General features: G+C 40.7%; 1 protein-coding gene across 1 annotated transcript in view; it reads left to right on the top strand.

The window, feature by feature from the left end:
• Positions 1-26,852, top strand: part of CPNE4 (copine 4) — a 659,177-nt gene that overhangs the window by 439,736 nt on the left and 192,589 nt on the right. Inside the window, exon 9 of the mRNA XM_017891576.1 lies at positions 16,000-16,179. Within this exon, the coding sequence (XP_017747065.1) occupies positions 16,000-16,179 (180 nt within the window). The remainder of the gene's footprint in view (positions 1-15,999; positions 16,180-26,852) is intronic.

Raw genomic sequence — 26,852 nt, 5'->3', positions numbered from 1 at the left:
TGGCCATAGTGGTCAAGGAAAAGTCATTTAAATCCACAGAATAATCCTTAAATTTCCATGTCAGTTGTTTCTTTTCTACCAAATTGTCTTCTTTCCTATAGTCACATTGTTTTAAGTTTACCCAGGATTTGTTTTAATCAGGTATGGTAAGACATGCAGACACAGAAATGACTGTCCTGAAAGATGTTTATACTCACAGTTCCTTAGAAACAGGAGGCACAGCCACAGGGGGAAGCAGCGGCATTGGTCAGAAGGCAGAGGGAGCAAGGGGAAAATGTACACAAGAGCCTTTTCTCTGTGAGCAAGAAGTGGCAAGGGAGGGTAGGCAGGTGTAGGACTGGCAGTTTAATTTCAGTAGCCTCTGAGGCAGAAGAACTGTCTCTAGCTGTACCTGGTGATTAAGGCAGGGGAATGGCCCAGAGTATAAAAATTGAATTAAAAAAGGTGGTTAAAGGCAGGGGCTCTGGACTGGTTTGCTTGTGTACAAAAGGCTCTGCAAGTGAGCTTTTACTATCTCCAAGAATTAGCTAGGCTTGAGAGGACTGATCCGTCCAGGGTCAGTAAGTTTCCATGATTTTGAAGTATAAAAATACAGAAAATAAAAAGCAGCCTGGCTAACATGGTGAAACCGTGTCTCTACTAAAAATGCAAAAATTAGCCCAGTGTGGTGGCGGGCACCTGTAATCCCAGCTACTTGGGAGGCTGAGGCAGGAGAATCGCTTGAACCTGCAGGGAGGAGTTTGAAGTGAACTGAGATCGAGCCACTGCACTCTAGCCTGGGTGACGAGAGCAAAACTCCATCTTAAGAAAAAAAAAAAAAAAGAAGAGGAAGAAAAAGAAAGAAAAATACACAATGAATATGTACACATTGTGTTTTATTTGTGTTCGTGCATTTGCATTGAATCAAGAAAAATGACCTCACATTTGATTAAGCAAAATCAAGGAATTGCAAATGAACCATAGATAATCCATAACCACTAAACATATCCCCTAGGTAATTAAAAACTATCCAGTCTCTGGCTGTCAAAGCCAGAAAAAAACAAACAAACAAAACAAACAAACAAACAAAACACAAAACCAAAAGCCGCATATTTAGAACCAGGTATAGAATTAGAATTTCAGGGTTGGAAGAAATCTTAAAATCAGTTCATTCCCCTCCCTTCCCCATCTGTTGCTTAAATTTCATCTTCATGCCCATTAACTGGTGTCTTTGGGTTTTTCTGATTATGTGAAAAGTATTCCTTTATGGAGCCAAAATTTGCTTCATTTGGTCACCCTCTTGTTAATTCTTGAAAGCCTGAAGTCTTGCTGTACAAATACAAAAAACATTCAGCTCAGCTCCCAGCACAACTGCCAGATCAGATAAGATGTGTATAATGGGATTGCAGAACTACTCTTACTATCACAATGAAGAGCCACTTGTATTTGTCACACGTACTGTATATATGAAGATTCTACTTATGATAATTTATTTTCTGTCTTTCTTTGAGCTGGGGCAGGAATGTCTCCACCATAAGGCACCACAGAGTGTGGCCAATAAACACTGCCACACAGAATATCTATCCTGTGCACTCAACGATCTCAGCAGAATGAATGATACCTTGAGTAACACATCTATTATAAACTGGACTCTATGCTTTAGGATAGATGGAGATGTATCTAGCTTAATGCTGAATCCCTAGGGCCCAGTGCTGAAAAAATCATATGCACTCATTCAATCTTCCTTGGGTAAATGAGTAAATGCACGGAAATCAGTAAAAATTGCTAATTGGAATCATTTTGGAACAATTTACTTCAGATGAATAAGACATTTTAAAAAGAAGGTTTTGGTTGCTATTTTTTTTTAAAGTCCTCTAGGAGGCTAAGTTTAAGCACTGAAATAATTGATGTTGTCACAAGAAAACAATATACCTTGGGTTATATTTCCTGAGCCCTCTAACCTGTTGAGCAAGGGGCCAGCATAGAAGGGCTATTACGTAGCTTCAAAAAGAGAATGAACACTGGGGGCTTAGCACAGAGCTCATGATAAACTCTTGAAGCCCTCTATCAATTGTTGATTTGCTGCTTCCTTATGGTCCTGAGAGTGCCCAGCCCTGTGCTTGTAAAATGTAGGCATGCAATAAACATCAATCACTTGACCATTTTAATGATGCTGACACTGATGGTAATGTGATGGGAAATTTCACCACTTAAGATTTGACCCCACTCACTAATAGTTCTTTCACCTTATGAAGGATCCAGCAATGTCATCCCTTCATTGTATCAACATAATTAATGACAAGCAAGTAAGAGTGATGCCAGAGTATTAGTGGGAGATGCCTCTAAAAGAGACATGACACTCAAGATCATCCTGACCAACATGGTGAAACCCCATCTCTACTAAAAATATGAAAATTAGCCGGGCATGGTGGCACACGCCTGTAGCCCAGCTACTCGAGGGGCTGAGGCAGGAGAATCACTTGAATCTGGGAGGTGGAGGTTGCAGTGAGCTGAGATCGTGCCACTGCACTCCAGCCTAGGTGACAGAGCGAGATTCCTTCTCAAAAAAAAAAAAAAAAAAAAAAAGACACGATACTTCATAAAAAGAGGCATTCAATATACTTAAAGACAGGGGAAGTAGAAGTTTTAGAATGGGAAGGAGAAAAAGGAAGAGGAGGAGGATTGTTAGCTCTTCTAATACAGAAATTATCTTATGATGGTCTTAGGGTAATTTTCATAATGATTCATTCGACCCAAGTGGTTGGTAGCAAATTGAAGATTCATTGAGATTAGTTTTCTGATTACCAATCCTGTTTATGTGTCAGAAACAGAAATAGGAGAAAAAAGCCTGCATTTGGAGAGCTTTGTGGTGTGTGGAGTAGCTTGAATCTTCTAGGGTAGAAAAAGAGTTGATATAATCTGTGATAGTCTAGAACATTCTAGTTCTCAGCCTATTGCAGGGTAGAGACAAGGCCCAGACAGTCAGGATTCAAGTAAAAGAATGTGATCCCTAAACTCTGGGTGTCCACCCCACCATGCTTTCTCTCAACCCTTGTGTAAGCAGCTTCAACTTTTTTTTTTTTTTTTTTTTTTTTTGAGACGGAGCCTTGCTCTATAGCCAGCCTGGAGTGCAGTGGTGTGATCTTGGCTCAATCTCCACCTCCCAGATTCAAGCCATTCTCCTGCCTCAGCCTCCCGAGTAGCTGGGACTACAGGCATGGGCTACCATGCCCAGCTAAGTTTTGTATTTTTAGTAGAGATGGGGTTTCACCATGCTGGCCAGGATGGTCTTGATCTCTTGACTTTGTGATCCCCCCGCCTCGGCTTCCCAAAGTGCTAGGATTACAGGTGTGAGCCACCCTCCCCAGCCAGCAGCTTCAACTTTTACATTAATAACTGTAGTAAAATGTTGCAAACGTTTTGGTTTCAAGAGGAAGTCTTTTAGAAACTAGTAAAACAAAAAGTGATATATATGAAAATGAGGCAGAAGGAGTGGATGCCAGTCATTGGGCCACTGTGGAAAACAATTCCAGGTATGAAGTTAGTTGCTGCCACATGGGCACTACCCTGGATTTGTCACTGGGCAGGACCTGAGACTAATGCCTGAACAAAACTGTGTGACCTTACTTAACCGTGGAGAGAAGGCAGGGGGACATACTGTGTGGCACATACTGAACTCTGCCGCAGGCTGTGAAGAAACTCAGCTATCTCTGCCACTCTAACTTCTGAGCTAGTTTCATGGTGATAAGAATTTGTAGTAATTTAGATTTGGCTTCAGATAGAAACTTAACATTTTAGGAGGAGGTAGAGGAGACAAGTTGATCAAGAGAGATATCAGGGAAAAATAGAGGCAGGGCCTATGGAAATTGTGCAAAATACCAAATGCATTCATAGGTGTCTCATTTGTTTATTAATTTAATATAGTAATAAACACTGAACAAGCAATATGTTGTTGGCACTTTGCCAGGTATGGAGTATGAAGTCAATTTGTTCCACTTGTGTTTTCATTTCTTTGCTCTCAGAGAAAATGCCTCTAAAACATATAATAGAGATGTCTATTTTCTTAACACTTCAATGCAAACTTCTTAAAATATCTTTGGTTGGATATTTATGTATTTCATGACAGAGAAAGAGAAGGCTAAATACGTTTGGAAAATATTAGGAAACCTAACACATGTATTTGCTACAGAACTCATTGAGACCCTTTAAAATATGTTCTGCTTGATGAGTTTCTAAGGGAAGGGTACAGTGGGAAGGGTTCTCAAACCTTATTTGACTGCAGAACAATTTATTTTCTGGAACCACCTGTAGAGCTAGTGTTCATGAAACACACTTCAGGAAATGCTGCTTTAAAGTATTAATCAACCCATTGAGAGGACATTCAGTAACGTCTAATGATGATGCTCTGCTGTGTGAGCCCACCCTCTCAGTCTGGAGAGGTGTGAGGTCCTCTCTGACTGATTGTGCAGTAGGGTTCCTGGGCTAACTCATTTCCTGACATGGCCTAGTTCCATCGGGTTGCTTTTTTAGGAACCTGTTTCTTTAGAATTTTGTTTCAGATTTATGAGGGAAAGGCCTTACTGACAAAACCACAATGAAAGGCTGAATGTGTGTATGTGTATGTTTATGTTTAAACCTTGATGCTGAAGTACTGGGCCCTAGACCTTATAGTCACCCTGTGCAGGAAGCTGTGAAATAAGCAGTTTGGTGTGGTGAGATGAGAACTGTACCAGGAGTCAGGTGATGTGGCTGGATTCATAGCTCAACTGCCAGAGTAGTTACAGAAATTTGGAAGTGTCTCAAATTTCACTCTCAATTTGAGGGAAAGGGACAGGGGAGGGACAGGGTTTCACTCCTGTTGCCCAGGCTGGAGTGCCACAGTGCGTTCATGGCTCATTGCAGCCTCAACTCCCTGGACTCAGGTGATTCTCCCACCTCAGTCTCCTGAGTAGCAGGGACTACAAGAGTGTGCCACTATGCCTGGCTAATTTTTTGTATTGTGTTTCTAGTAGAGACAAGGTCTCGCTATTTGTCTAGGCTGGTCTTGAACTCCTGGGCTCAAGGGATCTGCCTGCCTCGGCCTCCCAAAGTGCTGGGATTACAGATGTGAGCCACTGCACCTGACCTGAGAGTGTCATTTTAATATCTATGGACCTCAGTTTCATGTACTAAAAATTAAACCACAGAAATAGATGAGGAATGACATACATGTGACACAGGAGATACTCCTACTCCTCCTATATTCAAGGCGGGCATTGCTAAGTGATCATTCTTCTCACTAAATTCAGAAACAGCTTCAGATACGTTCCCAACACCACATTTCCACCAATCCCTCAGAATTGAGAGACAGGATGAAACCCACTGCCATTCCTATCCTTAATGAACTCTAAGAATTTAAGATCCAAGGTTACTGCTATCAAGAACATACATCTATAATCCTACCTTTTTCATGGTAAGGGCAAAGTGTTAGGGAGGGGTGAGCGCCTCCTGATTTACAACAGAGTGCCATGGGAAAGAGCAGTGGACATAGGGTGAAGGGCTCCTCCCTAACCAGTGGCATTTGGAGAAGGTCCACTTGGATCAGTGGACTAATTCACAATTTGGTCAATTGGGAATTGACTAATAAGCAGGACAAACATGTACGATTCTAAAGGACTTAGTGAAGGAGGGGGAGTTGGAAGCCGAGGAAGCGGATCCCAAGCTTCAGGGCAACCCCCATCACTTTACCCTTCCTTGGAATACCTATCGTGAGGAGGGTTGAGGCAGGCCTCAGCAAGGCCGCCTTCCCAATCTGCTGGCTGCTGAGCGTGTCAGACCTGGGGGGCATATGCAGCATCCCGCAGATGAGTCCCTCTTCACTATTTTCAAACATCAATTAATAAGAAAACCAAGTCTCTCCATCCTCGGATGACCTCTCTGGAGGACTCCACAGCTGTGACAGAGAAATGAGATGGTGGGAACATACTGTTAATAACCAACATCTGAGTGAAGTGAAAATTGCTTTACACTTGTGTGGCATTAGACTCCAAGCTTCTATAAACTGAGGATCTGACAGTCACTGCAACTTCGAGTGACTGCAATCCAACACCTTCCTGCTCCCAATCTTGGCAGGCTCTGCCTGCTTTTAGCAGGCAGGCATGAATTTTGTGAGGCAGTTTCTGATTGCTTGATATTTATGTGCCAGCTTACAGCTGGAGTAGGGGGATATACGCGGTTGATTTAGGACTGAAAAACATCTTTTATGTTATAGAATCATATCTTGTCCTCTGGCCTGGAACATTTTGATTTCTCCTGAGATATTCTAGAGGGGCTTTAGCTAAGTGGAAGTAACTTGAGCAAAATATAACAAGAGGAGGAAGAAAAAGTTTGAAGATTAGAAAACTGTGCTGGACACTCAACAGTCACACTGAAGAGACTTTTCAGGGTTTGTTGCCCATACAATGGTGTTTGGAGCATTGAGCATTCAGAATGGCCCTACTGAAAAATTGCTATGGTCAGATGGTACCTGAATATATTTGTCTTCTTCAAGAGAGGTGCTATGTCACGGGACACAGCTTTAAGGGAAATCTTAAGTAGTTCCATCACTCAACAGCTGGGTGACCTTAGGCAAGTTAACCTTTTTGATTCTAGGTTTCCTCATGTGTAAAACAATAAGTCATAATGTATGGTTGTTGGATGATTAAGTGGAATAAGGTATGTAAAGTGGTTTAAATAATTCTTGGTGCATACCCATTGCTCAGTAAATGCTCCTTATGATCCATTGTTGAATAACGTTGGGAAATATGGTGTTGTCACTAATAGGAAATTACCACAAGAATCACATATGGATTACCAGTTTTCAAAGTTTTAAAAGCCCATAATTCATTAATAATGAACCATCAGAATGGACACAATTTCACCTGCCCTTGAGATTTAGAAGTTCTTCCAGGTTCTGTAATATCTTGAAACATTTTTAAGAGCATTAAGGAACCAATCAAAGTTCCAGCAAAAAAAGAGATGTTCATGAAGGGACTGCTTCAAGGTATGTGGGCAAGGTTAAACGAACCAGCAAGAGACTCTGAGATGTCCTGGGACTAGCAATAGTCAGAAGCTACTATTAGAGGGACTTGGTGGGCAGGCAGAGGTGGCAGTGTTACTGGAACCCAGGGAGAGCTGGAGATTTGCAGGAAGGGCAGCTAGGAGGGCCTGTAGGCAAAGGGTACACCATGGGTTCCTCCTGTCTTCTAGTCTCCTACTGGTGCTTCCCATTGGCTGAAAGAAGGTGAGCTGGGCCAAGAAACCTGAATGAAACAATCCACATATGGGCTGGTCTCCTGGTACATAGCAGAGCAGAAACACTTGGTAAAGTAAGATGTAAAGGAGAATGGGTACCATATTCACTAGCTCTTGTTTCACAAATAGGGAGTGTGCCAGTTAATGGAGTGCTTGATTGGATAAAACATCCAAATAAACCAACTTTGCCCATAATGTGGTTATTTCTTTCATTCAGTCCTTATGTCCTGTAGTGACATAAGCAGCAGTCAAAATGGCAGCTTCCAAAGAAGCAGGAAAGTATTAGCATACAACATCTGATCCAGAGGTTGGGGTGTGGTATTCAGAGTAGATCACACAATAGCCCTGGTTCCTGGTTGTCATCCACTATGGAGCTGAGCCATAACAGTTGGAATATAGTATTATTTGTTCTAAAACTTAACAGTGCATTGGAATCACCTGGGTAGATTTTTAAATTGCTGATGTATTGGTTCCCTGCCAGCCCCAGTTTCCAAATTAATTGGTTTGGAGATCCCCAAGTGGTTTCAATGCTTGAAAAGTTTGAGAATTACTAGTATATATGTTGACATCACCTGGGAATCTCCAGGCCAGTTAAATGTGTGCGTATTATACAGGATTTCACTAATCTACAGGGAGATAGAGCTGGCACAGGCTAGTGCGGTGCTATCCACATGTGGCTATTTAAATTTAAACAAAATAAATTTAAATTTAAAATTCCATTCTTCAGTCCCACTAGCCACATTTCAAGTGGTGAATACCTACATGCGGCTAGTTTGGACCATGAAGAATATCATGGAAACTCCTATCACACAGCACTAGGACAGTGACAAGTCCCTCAAGCTGAGTGGACTGGGGCAAAAGACAATGAGGCATACAAACTGAGAAGTCAGAAAACAGCCTCACAAACTGGACACTCACACTGGGGAAAAGGAACAGCTGGGGAGGACATGTGGCATTTGGCACTGGAAGATGTATCTGCTGAGATCTATGCTTGTGTGGCAAACCAGGCAGGATTGGCTCAGGCTCTGTGTGGATGGAGCCAGCAGCTTGAAGGCACTGAGGAGGCCAGCGAAGGAAGAGGAAGACTCAGAACACATTAGCACTTGAGACCTCTCTGATGGTGCCTACAGGGGGATTCTCATTTCATTTACTTCTGAGCCACATTCCTGAGCAAGGTGATGCAACCCTGCTGTCTGCTTTGAATAGTGTAAGTACCAGGCTGTGTCTACTGGTGAAAGGAATGTCTAGCTCCAGGTTCTCCAGCATGTTCATCCCAGGGGATCCGTAAACAGAACCCAGCATGCACCAGAGGCCCTGTTACTTGAGAACCAGGTTAAGTGCATGGCAGGAGAATGAAGGGAGGGTTCAATGGATTAAGAGTCAGAAAAAGACACTTGTCATGCTAGATCACTTGTTCAGTTTAATCTAGAGTGTTTGAAAGTTTTATTGCTTGATAGGTAAAGAGTGCTTTTTTGGAGATATATCCATTAAGTGGTGCTGCCAGTCTGGATGTTTCTTAAGAGAGATAGAATGGTATATTTGTTTGCTAGGGTTGTCATAGCAAAGTAACACAAACTGGGTGGTTTAAACAACAGAAATGTATTCCTTCACAGTTCTGGAGGGTAGAAGTCCAAGATCAAGATGTCAGGATGTCAACAGAGCTGGTTCTCTCTGGGGTTACTAGGAAGAAATTGCTTAATGCCCCTCTCCTGGTTTTTGGTAGTTTTGCTGTAAATCTTTGGCATTTCTTGCCTTGTGACAAGGGACATGAGATTGCACCACTCTGCTCTCTTCCTTTGTGTTCATATGGCATTCTCCCTGTGTTCATGTCTGTGTCAAAATCTCCCATTTTTATGAGGACATTTGTCATATCAAATCAGGAGCCCACCATACTCCAGTATGACCTTATCCTAAGTTAATTACTTCTGCCATAATCCTATCTCCATATGAAGTCACATTCTGAGATACTGGTATGTGAATTTTGAGGGACAAAACTCAACCTACAACAAATGGTATAGTAAAAAGAGCATATATTCTAGAGTGAGAAAGACTGGATTTGAGTCTTACTTTTGCCACTACTTTTCTGATGCACAGTTTTATTTTATCATTTGCAAAGTTAGAGTGATATATTTAATAGGATCATTTGTAAAATGATAAATCGGTGTTAAAATGAACCATTATTTTTACGTATCCCTAGGAAAGAAAAAAATTGTTTCCAATTATACAATGACACATGATCAATTATAATATGCATCCCAATTTCAAAGATACTCCAATTAAACAGTGGTGTATCATCAATTATAACATGCATCCCAATTTCAGAGATATTCCAATTAAATAACGGCATATCATTAATTATAACACGCATTCCAATTTCAAAGATATTCCAATTAAACAATGGCATGTAATTAATTAAAACATGCACACCAATTTCAAATATATCAAACTGTGAAACAAAAATATGTTTTAAAGTTGATGAGGGTAAAGCTTGAAGAAGATAACATATAAGTGCCTTCTGCCTGAGCAGAAAAGTTCCCATCACTGTCGGTTAATACCTAATTTGCCATCCATTTCAAGAAGGAATTTAATAATTTACTAGGCAGGAGTCAACTTCCACCCAAGTTGTTAAGTTAAGGAGAAACAAAGCCTGTCAAAGACTCAGGCATTTTTTTAGTCCTAGGAACTAGTGAGCAGGAACCCCTAGTCTGTGTGGCAGATCAGCCAGACAGCCAGAAATGATGCAACCTCAGTATGTAGACATATCACAAAGAAATGGTACAAGTCAATTCAAGTTTCCACATGAGACTCTTTACACAACCAGCAAACTGTTAAAGAGTTTTAATCCTATCAAAGTAGAAAATCCATTTAAATTAAAAATTAAAACCGTCTCTCATCAGTACCAACCTCTCTCTCTCTGTTGAGTGATTTTGAGACCTGCAACTTGTTTGTTGCAGCTACAGGGCAAGTCACTAACTCTGAGGCCAGTCACTTAAAATCGGCAGTCACAAGCAGCTGAAATCCTGAAATTGAATAATGCTATTTCTGGTGGCTTGGTGATTCATTTTATTATCTAACTTTTATGTGGTTTAATATGTCTCCTTGGAAGTTATGTGGTTTGAAAAATTGCCTGTAATAAATCCTTTATTTTTAAACATAAAGAAAATTAGCCATTCTTTATTCAGAGAAAATTAGTTTCTCCCTATCCTCACTAAATAAATATTGCGAAAATATTTAAAGAATATCAGTTTGAAGGAATACCTAATTATAAGCCTGCCCTGAGGGCCTCTTGTCTCTCTCTGGCCTATGATGTCATTCTTTACCAAGACCTATTACCCCTGGGATGATAAGGGCCTGAATTTCTCCAGGAAACCTTAGAGCATTCAGTGACTGACAGTAATTTTGGCTTTTGCCTTCACCTCTTTCCCACTGATAGCATCACACGATTTAGCTCTCACCTCTCCTGCAACTTTGCCTGTGGCAGTTCCAGCCCTTGGAAGTCCCAGAGAATAGATGGCCATTGTACAAACAGTCTTGAACTGTTTGTTGATAACACACTGTCCCCCACACAATCTTTTTTTTTTTTTTTTTTTCTTTTGAGACGGAGTGTCGCTCTGTTTCCCAGGCTGGAGTGTAGTGGAGCGATCTCGCCTCACTGCAAGCTCTGCCTCCCGGGTTCACCCCATTCTCCTTCCTCAGCCTCCTGAGTAGCTGGGACTACAGGCACCCGCCACCACGACCAGCTATTTTTTTTTTTTTTTTTTTTTGTATTTTTAGTAGAGACGGGTTTTCACCATGTTAGCGAAGATGGTCTCCATCTCCTGACCTCGTGATCCACCCGCCTCAACCTCCCAAAGTGCTGGGATTACAGGCGTGAGCCACTGTGCCCAGCCACACAATCCAATTTCTGTGGGCAGTGTTCAGGGCTCCCACTGTATCTCAAATATGTCCAGTAGATAAATCAGATCTCCAGAGACACAACTGCAGCCTCAATCTTTGACTTTCCCTATCAGTTCCACATTTTATGTTTGTTGTCTGGCTGATGCATTACTTTGAACAACAAGGTTTATGAAAAAAATGCTTCAAATTTGCTTGACTATATAGCATAGAGGTTAAATACATAGGCTCTGGAGCTTAACTACATAGGTTCACATCCCACCTCTGCTACCTACAAGTTGTGTAAAATTGGAAAAGTTATGGGGGTCTCTCTATCTCCCAGTAAGAGGGGATAATAATAGTACCTAAGTGTTATAAGAATGAAAAGAGAATGCTTGTCGAAAGATTTGAAAAGCTACTTCATCAAAGAAGATATACAGGTGGCAAGTAAGCATGCAAAAAGAGTCTCAACATCATTAGTTTTAGGAAAATGAAAATTAAAACCACAATGAAGGACCACTCCACACCTACTAGAACTTAAAAAGTTAAACAAAAGTCTCTTTCACTCCTACATATTTACTCAAAAGAAGAGGAAATACATGCCCATACAAAGGCTTGTATATGAATATGTCATGCAGTTTTATATGTAATAGCCAAAAACTGTAAACAATTCAAATGACCATCTGTAATTGACTGGGGGCAGTAAAAGGATAAACCACTGATAGGACCATATGAATAAATCTCAATTATATTATGTGAAAGAATAAAGACATAAAAAGACCACAGATTGTATATTATAATATATATTTATATAATATTATGAAGAATACAAACTAGACTATGGTCTCAGAAAGCAGATCGGTAGTTTCCTGGGAGTGGAAGAAAGGAAGGTTGAGAGGATGAGGATACATAGGGGTATGAGGAAAGTTTGGGTGCAGGATATGCTCACTCTCTTGATTGCGGTGATGTTTTCCAAGTATACACATGTCAGAACATACTGAATTGTATACTTTAAATAGATGTGGTTTATTATATGCCAATTATGCCTCAATAATGCTGTTTTTTTTTAAATGAGCACCATGATAGCAGGCCATCCAAAAGTGTTAGTTGTTACTGACTTTATTGTTAGACTGAAAATGTTTTAGATATTTTTAAAAGCTTCTCATGAGATGCAATATTCAATGGTTGAGTCTGTCACCATCACACCATAATCTAGCTGCCTTTTTCCTTTGTAAGGATGCTCATGAATTGAGGAAAGTAGTCCAGACTTTGAGGTCAGAAGGCATGAGTTCAGGTGCCCACTCTGACATTCAATACCTTGTGCTGATATTTAACCTTGACTTTTCTCATTTGTACAACAGTATACATCTACATCACATGATTGCTATAAGAATCAAATTTTAAAAATGGATGTGAGCATGTTCTGTAAATTATAAAGCAGTGTGAATATATCAGTCATCACGACTAGGGAAGGGAGAAGATAAGCACTCACATTTTTGCAGACTGGATAACAGAGGGTAAGCAACATTAAAATAAAACTTGACCTCACACAAGAGCATGAGATAGACCCTACATCTCCTCATTTCCCCTAGAGTGATGCTCACACACCAGAATTCTCTCTAGAACACTTTTTTTTAAAAATAGAGATTTCTGGGTCCTTCCCTATACTCACTACCTCAGAATGACGTTAGGGATTAGGGAACAGGAATCTGAATTTAAAGAAAGCCTCCATCCCCTACCCCCACCAGTTGATTAGGATGCAGCTGGTAGCACCAGTAAGTGAATGATCTTTTGGAAACAATGGCTTTGACCCTGATGCCTCTCAATGAGAAACGAACAATCCTAGGCCCTGTTGCTCATGTGAAGCCTGGATTTAGCCACCAGAAAAAAATAATGCATCTTCCATAACAAGTGGAAATGCAAAATATTTTAAAACATCTTTCAAATATGCATTTATTATTGCAATCACTTCCCTTATTGTCGTTTTCCTGCTTTTCCTGAGCAGTTATATTCAGGATTCTTACTGGCTTTCTGATTATCCTTGGAAATTGTCTGTCTTGCTAATGCAAATGTTTATCATTTCATGTCTTTCCATCTTGTCATTTCCCTCAAAAAACCAAGCCACTCAGTGCTGGCAACTTACCTTGTATAGTGTGTCTGAGGTGTGTGGCTTGATGCCAACATGAACTTTATATATATAAGGGCATGCCATTGGACAATCAACAGTTAGAAGAAAAGTACCAGGATTGGTGCACATCATTTATTTGTGCCCTTTGGGGCAGTTAAACAAAAATAACAAAGATTGAGTTCCCATCACCTGTCTTCTATCATCTAAACCTACTCAGCACTCTCTTCCAACAACAAGGAGAGAAGGTGCCCTTTCTGTGTCTTGAGGATGTCAAATCCACCCACAACATACTTCTTGGGGGTTATTTCCAAATCCTCTATCAAAAGATACAACACAAATATAATTAAATATCTTCTATGGCTCATTATTCCATGAATTTGGACCAGATATTGCAAAAATGCCTCTAGAGGCCAGGAAGAGAAGTTCAACGAGGGAGAAAGGCCTGAAAATTGCTATGAGAAGCAAAGAGTAAATGCTTTGTCTGAATGGGACAGTCGCTAATTGTTGCCATGAAGAAATGTGGCCCAAGGTTGCCAGATATTCCAATTTTTTTCTAAAGTGTAGTGAAAGCAGCCACCTTAGTAAGTGGGAAAATGAAGGTAAAATACTTTAAGTAGGACAAATAAAATACCTTCAAGTCAGCTTATGCCTGCAGACTACCAGTTTATGATCTCTAATTGCTATTATTCAAAACTATTATCCCTCAATAACAAAAAAAATTATGCTGATATAGTAAATTCTTGTACCTGCACAATTGGCCAGTGATATAATCAGTCCCATCACCCTCTGAATGAACATTATATAGGAATATATAATTTAGCCCAAATAAAGCTGGGTCTTCCGTGGGAAGCTGGAACAGTCAGATAACCTTTGGTCAGAAAAATAACTTGTAAAATTCTAATCAGCAATGGGCTGGAGATTGGTTTTCTGTGTGCCTATTTATTGGATGGGGACATAATGAGAATGACACTCTTCCCCTTGCAACCCGGATTGTACATCCAACCAATAATGGCAGGTAGTGTTCCTTAAAGGACAATTTTCTCTCACATATATCCCTGCATAGGAAGGGCTAGGGCTGGGGACAAAGCACCGAACTGAAGAATGTCAGGGGTGGCTAGAACAAATATCAGATTTTCTTTGCTAGGCAACATGGACATGCATAATATAGTTAAGAACCGCTTTCCCTTTATTGAGAGACTATTTTCCTTTACTCATATGAAAGTGAGATAAATGCTTTTCGTAGTTTATGCTAACAAATGTCAGAAAATATCCAATAAACCATGTTTCTGTTTGAAAGCTGACAGTACATAGAGGCTCCAGTTGATTTGTAAAATAGGAAGGATGGGTATCTCCAGTGCAGGGATGCTATAGAATCTTGGGTTATCTACAACTTAGTCTTTAAAAGTTTCCCAAAATATAAATGGTTTTGTGTATTTTTACTTGTGACAAGTATGTAGGAAAAGAATCTTAGCAATAAGGATCCTAGCAGAAAACAGATGGCATACCCAGACAGTTTAACCTAAAGGACTAAACTCTTCACAGGGAAATGGGCAGGGTTAAAAGAGCCAACAAAGAAAGTGAGGCATCCAAGACATCAGAGATAGCAACAACAGGAAGCCATTACTGCCCCTCAATGTGAAGGGACAAGAGAGAGGTGCTATGTTACCAAATCCCAGCAAAAGCTCCCTGTGCGGAAGGAAGTCTGCTAGCAGAATGTGTGTGTATAGAGGCATGCCTGCACCTCTCTGTTCTTCCATTCTCTGATCTTCTGCCAAGTCCTCCATTTGGCTGACTCTAGCCAGAACCCAGAGGTCAAAGGGTGCCAGGAAAATCAATCCATAGACATCGGCCTCCTATGTCACAGGATAGTGCAGAAAGTGGCAGAGATGTGTTAATATCTGAGAGAGGGGGACAACTGAAAAACTATTATCACAAAAGACAAAAGGAAATCAGATTATTTGGACAAAGGAAATCATAGCTCATGGAATGTTACAGCAGAAAGGAACTTTTCACCCTCTAATCTAATTTTCATTTTGTTGATGAGAAAACTGAGACCCAGGGAATTGAAATGAATGGGTCATTATTATACACTGAATAAAGGGCATACTCGAGACTAAAGGCAGTTATCATCTTATCTATTCTCATGGTTTTTCTACTTCATTATACTGGACATCATGGATTAGGAAGCTCAGAGTAGAGTTGGCTACAATGAGACGTCTACATAGCAGTTTCTCCATTACTGTGCCCATCAGACATCACTAATCAATTACAGATTTCTTTCCTTCTGAGCCTAGATGTGACCTCAGGCACATTAGGCAGGACAAGGTTGAATCAATCATGAAATGCATCAATCAATCATTTATGCACCTGCATAAACCCAGTGTACTCAAAAGCTTTTACTGTGCATAATGCTCACCCACTCATTTCCATTCCCTGGACCTCAATTTTTTCATCAACAAAATGACACAATGATGTAATGATACAATTTTATATAATGCAAACTCATACAATGAGCTCTAAATCTTCAAGTTATTTACATGTCTAACATTATTTTCTTCCCTAAAACTCATCTCATTCTCTGAAGGTATTGCCTGTACTTTCTACTTTCGGACTGCCCACCCCGATGACTTGGTGGGGAACATTTATGGTTGGGAAGAAGGGAAGTGCCCTGAGATGAATTTGCTTGAAGGGTAATAATAAAAATAGTCCTAATCTCTGATAGGTTTTCTCTTTCTCTCTCCTTGCAGGTTGACAGGACTGAGGTGATTCGCACCTGCATAAACCCAGTGTACTCAAAACTGTTTACTGTGGACTTTTACTTTGAGGAGGTTCAGCGCCTGCGGTTTGAAGTCCATGACATAAGCAGCAACCACAATGGACTGAAGGAGGCCGATTTCCTTGGTGGCATGGAGTGCACACTTGGCCAGGTGGGTCAACAGACATCCCTTCCTCCTCCTTGCCATCCTAGGGCCTTTCTTCCTGCCCCCTTTTCCTTTCTTCCCTCATCTAATCCTTGCTTTTTCCTATTGATTGCATTTTCTTTAACGTGTAGCGTTTACAACTTCCCAGGTGGTGTCATATCCATTATGTTTATATAGAGATGGTTCTGCAAGTCTGTACGATTTCTTATTTTGAAAAATTCAGAACTTTCTCTTCTGAATTCCCCCATTGTGTCACTCATTTATTCAACAACTATTATTGAGCACTTATGTGTCTGGCTCTATGCTCTGTTCACATGTCTGTTATAGCCTTATCCTGTTCCATTATAAATTTCCATCTCCAACTCAGCTGTGAGAACCACCATGCAGCAAGTATTTCTCACTCACATTTACTCGACATCTCTGGTACCAAAAATAGCCCAAGGCAGGGGCTAAATAGATACTCAATGAATAAATAAAAGCTCTTAATTCTCCCAACAATAATGTGAAATAAATATCAATATTACATCCATTTTGTCAGTGGGAAAAGTGAGACTCAGAGAGGTTAAGTGATCTGAAGTTTCCACTCTAATAAGTGACAGTGTTAGGACTCTACTAGGCCTCCCTGACTCCAAACTTCATCATTTTGCTTCTATAATACTTTTCCTTTTTTCCTTTCCTTTCTGCTGTACCCAGAAATGTGGTAAGTGAGTCTAAAAGTAAAAAACAGTCCCTGTGCCCAGATAGTGGATAATCTTACTGGAGAAGGCATAGTAATATGCACTTAAAATAGAGTAGTTCATTACAAAATACCCTGGGCTCTCTATACAAGGTCATGGGCCTTGAAGGAAGAGAGAGCTTTTTTTCTACTGGGTAGAGTCAAAGAAGGCATTGTGGGACCAAAATCTGAAAAAACATGGTCTACAATTGCAGAAGAAAGAGGAGGGGGGCCTTTGAAGTAAGAAAGCAATGTAAGCAACTCTTAGGGGTCAGAAAAAATGTGAAGGGGTGTGGGGTGGGAAGAGACCACTTTCCCTGACTGAATCAAGATGCTGATTTACTGTGAAATTGATGAAGCTTTAATTTCAGATCCCCTCTCTCGTGTGGGCCCCTTCCGTGGCTCTGTGTCACATTTTATTTTGTACTCTTTTCTCAAAGAGAAATTCCAAATTATATGTCTTAAGACCCACAAAACCTGGGTTCACCTCTTGTCAAGGTAAGGGTCAGGTTTAAGGATTTGTCAGGAACAGTCTACCTGACAAAGAGATGGCAAGCATATATATTTGCTTGTTCATTTGTGCTATCCTTGCTTCATGCCACTTATCACTAAAAGAAATTTCTCACAGTGAGCACTAAGAGATAAAATAGACAGTGTCCTGAGTTACCCTTTTCCAGCAAATATAGTGATTAATTTCTTATTCCTTTAATGAAGATCAAAAGTCCAATATTGAAATATAGTTGAGGGGAGACAGAAAGAGAATCTGAAATATTCTCCATTAATATATGTTCTCTAATGACTTTTGAAGAGTTGATGGCAGATAGTTCAAGGATCTTACCAGGTACAATGTCCAGTAAGTAGGTATTAAATGAATAAATGCATTGTGGATTTGAGATGAAATCCTGTTTCTATTTTAAAATGATTAAAATGGCATCTTTTATAGATATGTGAGCCATGCCAAGATTCTGCCTTAAACAATGGGCATCCCTCCTATGGATAAATTTTATATTTTGTCACAAGAAATAAAGATAGATCAATGTGGAAATCATGTGGGCTAAAGATCTTTTTTTTTTTTTTTGGTCCAAAGCTTTGATAATTTTGTCTGTTTGACCCTCAAACTTACATCTTTAGTTCCTCACAAGGCTCATCTTTCCAAAAGCCAGTAAGTCCTTAACCTTGCAAGTAAGACAAGCATTGTATTAGGTGCCAGCGACACGTTGGTGAGCCAAAAACATAATCCTTGCCTTCAAGCAGCAGTTTAGTTGGGGCTAAAGATGGAATGAAAATAATCACACAACAATTAATTAAATGGCAATCATCATAATCTTTGTTACAGAGAAGCACAGAATAAGAGAATGAGCATTGGGAGACTGGCATCAGGTGGAGAGGGATCAAAGAAGGCTTTCTAAGAGAAGTGACATTTAGAGGGAGAGTGAGAGTGCATCAGGTGAGAAGAAAGAGGAAACGCATTCTAAGCAGATGGGAACATTAGACACAAAGCCTCTGCATTCAGGAAAGAGTTTGGCATATGGTGCAGAGCATCTCCGTTTGGTTTTTTAAGAAGCCAACTCTGAGGTAGGAAGTCAAAGGAGGTGAAGGAAATGCCACAGTGGAGAGGAAAAATGAGACAGGTAAGGAGCCTACAAGAGAAAGTGGTCAAGTAGCTACCACCGTAGGTAACTGAAGCTTAATCCTGCTGGGGAAATTCTGAGAGCAGTGTAAAGCAAACATTAGAGATATTTCATCCTAGGGATGAGGGAACTTGGATATTTATACATTTCGAGTATATATACTCACATCAATCATTAAGAACCATTCCTGGCTGGGCACAGTGGCTCACGCCTGTAATCCCAGCACTTTGGGAGGCTGAGGCAGGCAGCTCACGAGGTCAGGAGATGGAGACTATCCTGGCTAAACATGGTGAAACCCCTTCTCTACTAAAAATGCAAAAAATTAGCTGAGTGTGGTGGCGCATGCCTGTAGTCCCAGCTACTCGGGAGGCTGAGGCAGGAGAATCACTTGAACCCAGGAGGCAGAGGTTGCAGTGAGCTGAGATCACACCACTGCACTCCAGCTTGGGTGACAGAGTGAGACTCCATCTCAAAAAAAAAAAAAAAAAAAAAAAAAAAAGAACTATTCATGAGGTGAGAACATTAATCCTCTGACATTTCTGGCCTACTGTGCAGGTAGCAAACTCCAGATATCACAAAGAGTTTGCAAGCAAAGAAATACAGATGCTGGTGGTCAAAGTCAGTGATGGGCCATTGCAGGATCTGGCCAGCAGTCCACAATGCAACAGGGCTCTCTCTTTGCTCCCAGGTGGATTGGCAGGTCGAGAAATAATAGACACACACACACAAGATAATGAAAGCTGGGTCCAGGGGGGTCACCACCTTCTGTCCCACGGTGCCAACAATGCACTGGCTATGCCAGCATTTATTATTGCGTTTAGTGAGGGCGGGGGTAGGTTAATGAAGGATTTAGGGTCATTTGATTATGAGGTGAGATGGTCACATGGGGATGAAGTAATTCTTTAACATAACATCTGTATGCAGATGTACAGCATACAGAGATAAGAATTGACAATATAGTGTGTGCATCAGTAATTTCTAACAGAGCCTTAAAACAGGAACAGCAGTAACAGTTACAGCAAAGCTGGTTCCAAACAATTCACAGAAACAGGACGTGAAGTTAGACAACCGGTTAGACCAGAAATTCTCAGAAGGGAGTATGCCTTAACCCTAAAGAGGCCTAGAAGAGCTGCAGCAAGATGAGGGCGTTTATAGCCCTATCTTATCCATATGGACAGGCGCCCCCCATTCATCCGTTTATAGGCTTTCCACAAGGGTCGCATTCCATTCCCAGAGTTGTNAGAGATAAGAATTGACAATATAGTGTGTGCATCAGTAATTTCTAACAGAGCCTTAAAACAGGAACAGCAGTAACAGTTACAGCAAAGCTGGTTCCAAACAATTCACAGAAACAGGACGTGAAGTTAGACAACCGGTTAGACCAGAAATTCTCAGAAGGGAGTATGCCTTAACCCTAAAGAGGCCTAGAAGAGCTGCAGCAAGATGAGGGCGTTTATAGCCCTATCTTATCCATATGGACAGGCGCCCCCCATTCATCCGTTTATAGGCTTTCCACAAGGGTCGCATTCCATTCCCAGAGTTGTGAACATCTGCTTTTCTGGGATAGGAATCTTGGTGATATGAAACCTCCCTGACTGCACGTCCATTCATAGGCTCTCTGCAGGGGGAAGCACACCACATGCTGTTGGCTCATTCTGACAGTCCAACCTGGCATTGTCTTTACACAATCCTGCATGCAACTTTGTATTTACAATAATCAGGAGCATTTCATCTTTTATTCTGTAGCAATAGTTTCAGGGGGTCTCCCTACATCTCCCCCTTTTCTCTGATTTAAATGAACCATAGCAATCATAGCTTGGCGCTGATCACGATTGGATTGAAGAATATTTTTTCCAGTTTTACACATGAACAATAAACCAATAGCACAAATTTTACATAGAACAAAATTAGCAACAGTGGATCCTCCCAAAGATTTTACCCATTGAATGGGGTTGAGATTAGATAACCCCTTAGAGACACCATCTAAAACTTCAGCACCAGGTAAAGCAGTTAAGTGTGCTTGAGAGGCCTCAAAAATCTGTTCTTTTAGCTTGCTTATGTCTAAACTTAAATTATCTTTACTTCCTTGTAAATGGTGTTTTACTAATTCCCAATTGTGAACAGACTCATTATATTGAAACGGAGTTATACAAAAATCAGAAGTATTCCAATCACATTGCATTTGTAATCTATGTTCTAAACTCATAATTCTATCTCCCATCCATGTAACGGTTTGTCTTAGATCATTAATTTGATTGACCAATTTTTGATCAATATCTGACTGAGAATTCCACATCTGAGTAGAATTTTTTTGCCATTTATCCACAAAATGAGCAGTTTGAATAGATTGATGTAATGCAACTCCAGCAGTAGCAGCAGTCGCAGTAACAGCAATCAAGCCCATTATTACTGCAATTAATGTAAAAATAAATTGTTTACTCCTTTTAAGAATTTTTTGTAAAATATTGTTAATAACATGGATAGAAGGGGAAGATTCCCAAGGCCTATGTAAGGTTACAGGGAGCCAAATACCTTCTCTGGCTCTGACTATTAAAATACTATGATATCGATTAAAGGATGAGTCAATACAAGTATACAAGTAACAATTAACACAGGTAATTATGTTGGTTTTTGAACTAATATGCATCTTTCCTACTAACAACATATAGGTGGTTTAACACAACTTTAAGTGGTACAGTTTTGTTGGACTCCATATAGATGGTATATATATTTTGGGGTGATATTCATTTTTGTGAATGTGGGGTGGTGGGAATAGGTTGTATGAGAGATGGTGGAGGGACAGTAGCAACGGGGGGTATAAGTCCTCATAATCTTTACTGTCCCACCTTTGAATTGACCTTTTGATGATTGCCATAGTGATATTTTTGGCTGTGTGGAAATAGTCGTGTAAATCAATCTATTGTCTTAGTTTTTGAGGTGACAAGGTGGATTCACTTATAACACTTTCTCCAGCCCAAACTCTCATACCAGTCATAGCTATGGTTAATCTCCATAATTCTGAATGTTCAGGTCCTAAGTGGGGAACAATGAGCCTTGGCTTTGGAGGGGCAACCCCTGCCCCTTTCCACTTAAAAGGAAAAAAGGAGTTAAATGTATGATATAATAGGGAAGGGCTGTCACTACTTTTTTGATAAGTATTATCATAGAGAAAATGTTGACAATCTCTGTGACCTTGAGAGCAATCATTAGTCATATGACCTTTGGGAGCCCACTCAACAATGGTGTAGTGAGAAGAATTAAATAACACTGTTCTTCTGAACTAACACAATCCTTCCATATTAATTTGTCAGCATTTGAAGACAAGTTGAGAGGACACGCAGATCCTAAAGGCTTATATTGGGATGTGTGAATATAGTCAGTGATTCCTGTTTTGATCTGCCTTAAAGGTTTTAATGAAAGCCCTGATATCAAGCGTCCTAAAGGAGGGACAGAGTGACCAGATGGTAGTGTGACTGCCCAAGTTTGAATATCTAATGAGAGACATCCATTAGTGGGTCCCTGGCACAAAGGTGGATACCTAAAACCTAAAGCAATATTGAAAGGGGTTCCTTCTTCTGAAGGTTGGGCAGGACAACGATCATCTACAGAACCAGGCATCCAAATACTATCATTAACATAACCTCGATAGGAGCGTCCATCCATGTCATGGCTCGAATAAGAGGAGGAAAAGGAATATAGGCTCAATATGTATAGTTTTTAACAGTCTGTTGGGTGACAGAGGGTAGAAGGATCAGTGTCATCAGGAGGAGGTAGAGGTTGAGCCAGACCTGGATTGCTGGAGACAGTTGTTCAGGGTAGCTGACTGGATTGTCTGTTGTAAAGGAGTTAGCATGGTCATTTTCTTCTTTTTGATGATTGGAGGTGTTAGTTGTTTCCTGTTGTGGTGCTTTTTCAGCAAATTTCTGTGTCTCGTTGTTGCATGCATCTTCAGGACACCATTTCACGTGTCTAGCAGGAATCCAAACAGGAGATTGATGTTTACCTGGGGAAACACAAACATAGCCTCTTCCCCACGTTAAAATAGAAACTTTTGACCGTATATTACATTGGACATCTTTCCACCACACTTCCCTTCCTTGGTTTGCCATAGGACGGTTACCAGAGAAATGCTTTTCGGCAGCTGTAACAGAACTAGACTTAGGAATATTGAGAAAATTTAATGTGAGCAATGCCAAGTTTACTTGTATGTGAGGGGTCAACAACTCCTTATCCCCCTCTTTTTGTTTAAGTAATTGCAATTTTAAAGTTCTGTTACTTCTTTCTGTAATAGCTTGGCCTTGTGGGTTATAAAGAATACCAGTAATATGTTTAATATGCCACTGATCAAGAAAATTTTTAAAAGCTTTACTGCAATAGGCTGGACCATTGTCTGTTTTGAGCTCACTAGGAATTCCCGTAACTGCAAAACATGAAAACATAGTTTTTTAACATGAGAAGTGGCTTCTCGGTTTGACAGGTAGCCCAGATGAAATTGGAAAAGGTGTCAACTGTGACATGCACATAAGCTAATTTTCCAAAAGAAGGAACATGAGTAACATCCATTTGCCAGATAACATTAGGAGAAAGGCCTCAGGGATTAACTCCAGGAGATTGTGTGGGAGACAAGAACCTGGCATTGAGAACAGTGTTATACAATTTGTTTAGCTTGTTTCCAACTGGGAGAATATTTATGTTTAAGACCTGAGGCATTAGTATGAATGAGTTGATGAAATTTTTCTGCATCTGTAATGGCTAGAGCAACTAGAGGTATCAACTTTATGATTACCACTGGATAAAAGTCCAGGTAAGTTAGTATGAGAATGAATGTGAGTGATGAAAAAAGGATGCTTTCGGTTTCTGACAGTTTTTGTAACGAAGAGAACAAGGAAAACAGCAATATTTTTGATGGTAGCTGTTTCTATTGCCTGAGTGGCATGGACTACATAAGCTGAGTCAGAGACAATATTAAGAGGCTGATAAAAATCCTGTAATGCAGAGATAACAGCAAACAATGTGACTTTTTGAGCAGAAGTATATGGAGTAGAAATGACTTTATCTTTTGGTCGTACATACCCTGCCTTTCCATTGCTGGATCCATCAGTAAAAATGGTAACAGCTGTCTCTAGTGGTGATGAATGAGTAAGTTTTGGTAGAATCCAGGAAGTATTTCATAGAAATTGAAAGAATTTTGACTTAGGCAAATGATTATCAATAGTGCCAATGAAGTCAAACTAGACTAGATTAGTCTGCCAGCACGAAGATGTAGAAAAGGCATTTTTAACTTCATTTCTTGATGAAGGGACCACAATAATGTTTGGATCAAAGCCAGAAATTTTAGGGATACATTGATGTCCTAACCCAATCAAAATGGCTATTTGATCAAGATATATTGAAAGAATTTTAGAGGCTGAATTAGGAAGAAATACCCATTCAACTAGAGAATCATTTTGTATTATAAGTCCCCTAGGAGAGTGGATGGAAGGAAAAACTAAAAATTGTAAAGGTAAATTTGCGTCAATACGAGAGACTTGTGCCTCTCTCACTCATTGTTCTACAAAAGACAACTCTTGTTTTGCTGGTTCAGATAGAGAGCGAGGACTGTTTAAATCTGTATCTCCTGATAAAGTGGCAAATAGATGAGATAATGCATAAGTAGGAATGCCTAGGGTTGGTCTGAGATAATTGATGTCACCTAGTAATTTTTGAAAATCATTTAGGGTATTTAAATTGTCAGGACGAAGTTAGACTTTTTGGGGCTTAATGGAGCAAGCTAAAGCCTCCAACTTGTGTTTGGAAAGTGGCCACTGCTCTACCCACAATGGAGGTGACTCACACATCCATTGTGTAGGGGCAGAGGAAGAGAAGGAGAGTGAGGGCACCGGGATGCGGACTTAGGGAAAGTAGGATTCCAAGCCTCTGAAAGAAGGGGTCCCGGAGTATGAAAAGAAACAGTAGGCTTAGAAGAGGGGAGAGGTCCAAAAGGACGAGAGGAACGAGAAACAGGCCATTCAGATGAATGCCACACGTCTTCCTCTGGCAGACGGGGCAATGGCTTAGGAGAAGAAGAGTTAACATATACAGGTTCCAAGATAGGAGGCGAAGGGAGGGGATCATCACCAGGTTTCTCCTTTTGGGGAGAAAACAAGGAGATCGAATTCTTCCTCATCAGGAGGAGGGCTAGTAGGGGGAGTCAGCTACCTGAGGTAAAGGGAGCGGTTCACCATCCGCATTAACTTCTGGCAGTTGAAGAGGAACACCAGACTGAAAAGGAAGTAAAGCAACACAAATAAGAGCCCGGTCAGTATAGACAGAAATAGGAAGTAAAACACCATCTCTCATGAGTTGGTGGAGAGTAGCACCAACTCTATCCCCGTGTAACAGGTCCATAGAGCCGTTGTCAGGGAACCAAGGACAATATTTTTCAATAGTCTGAAATAAGAGAATAAAGTTATTGGAAACAGCCTTGATGCCACCCTGTTTAAGAAGAAATTTAATAAAAGACAGATAAGCCTGGTGTTTAAACTGCAATTCTCCCATAATAACCCTGGAATATTACTAGTCAACAAACTCAAAAAGAGGGGAGAGTCAGAAAAAGCGTACCGGGAGACCTTACCGTCGAGACTGAAGACTAGTCATTACGAACCCGCACTTGGAGTGCACTGAGCCGAGGAACAAAGAAGGCCACATTGGGCGACAGATATTGCGGGATCTGGCCAGCAGTCCGCAATGCAACAGGGCTCTCTCTTTGCTTCCAGGCAGATCGGCAGGTGGAGAAATAATAGACACACACAAGGTAGTGAAAGCTGGGTCCGGGGGATCAACGCCTTCTGGTCCCACGGTGCCAACAATGCACTGGATATGCCAGCATTTATTATCGAGTTTAGTGAGGGCGGGGGTAGGTTAGTGAAGGATTTAGGGTCATTTGATTATGAGGTGAGATGGTCACATGAAGTCAGATGAAGTAATTCTTTAACATAACATCTGTATGCAGAAGTACAGTATACAGAGATAAGAATTGACAATATAGTGTGTGCATCAGTAATTTCTAACAGAGCCTTAAAACAGGAACAGCAGTAACAGTTACAGCAAAAGCTGGTTCCAAACAATTCACAGAAACAGGACGTGAAGTTAGACAACTGGTTAGACCAGAAATTCTCAGAAGGCAGTATGCCTTAACCCTAAAGAGGCCTAGAAGAGCTGCAGCAAGATGAGGGCGTTTATAGCCCTATCTTATCCATATGGACAGGCGCCACCCATGCATCTGTTTATAGACTTTCCATGAAGATCGCATTCCATTCCCAGAGCTAGGAACATCTGCTTTTCTGGGATGGGAATCTTGGTGATGTGAAACCTCCCTGACTGCACCTCCATTCATAGACTCTCCGCAGGGGGAAGCACACCACATGCTGTTGGCTCATTCTGGCAGTCCAACCTGGCATTGTCTTTACACAATCCTGCATGCGACTTTGTATTTACAATAATCAGGAGCATTTCATCTTTTATTCTGTAGCAATAGTTTCAAGGGGTCTCCCTACAATAGGCACTCAAGTCATAGGGCCTGGAAATATGAGTGGGGTGCTGACAGCATCTGTGGATTGCCTGTTTCATACCCAATCACCCACTCTTCTAGCTGTTGACCCTGATCACTTTCTGATCATTTTATACCATGTGGCTATGTAGAAAAGAGCCCTATCCCTAGCTCAAGAGTGAATCCTGAGTGATCTCAGCTAATCACATGAATCTCATCCCCCACTTGCAAGAGTTTGGTTTAGAGGTTGGCATGTGTCCTGTAAGACATGTGAATTTTTCTTGGAAAGGTTTCCTAGCCTAAAACAAGAGACACACATGAAGAAACAGTTCCTCTTTGCCTGTGATTCCTGAAACCACTACAGCCACCTTGCAGCAAGGCTGAGGATGACAGCGACCCTTAGGGGAGGTCAGAGCCAAAAGACGTGGAGGCATGGGCCTAACATTCTTTACCTGGGACCCACTCTATCTATGGATGCCTTATTATGGGAGAATAAAATGTCCTGTCATTGAAGCTGTTTGAGATGGGAATTTTTATTCCTTGAATTAAAAGTGTCATGATGGATATAGCACATATGAGGAACTAAAAAGAGGGCCAAGCTGATTGGAGTGGTGTGAACAAAGGGCAACTAGGCAGTCGTGTTGTATTAATTTTCTTTTTTTTTTCTTTCTTTTTTTTTTTTGTATTATACTTTAAGTTCTAGGGTACATGTGCATAACGTGCAGGTTTGTTACATATGTATACTTGTGCCATGTTGGTGTGCTGCACCCATCAACTCGTCAGCACCCATCAATTCATCATGGGA

This window comes from Rhinopithecus bieti, unplaced genomic scaffold (genome assembly GCF_001698545.2).
Source record: "Rhinopithecus bieti isolate Rb0 unplaced genomic scaffold, ASM169854v2 scaffold_21219, whole genome shotgun sequence".
In the NCBI taxonomy this organism is placed as follows: domain Eukaryota; kingdom Metazoa; phylum Chordata; class Mammalia; order Primates; family Cercopithecidae; genus Rhinopithecus; species Rhinopithecus bieti.
This window is presented reverse-complemented; position numbering and strand designations above follow the sequence as displayed.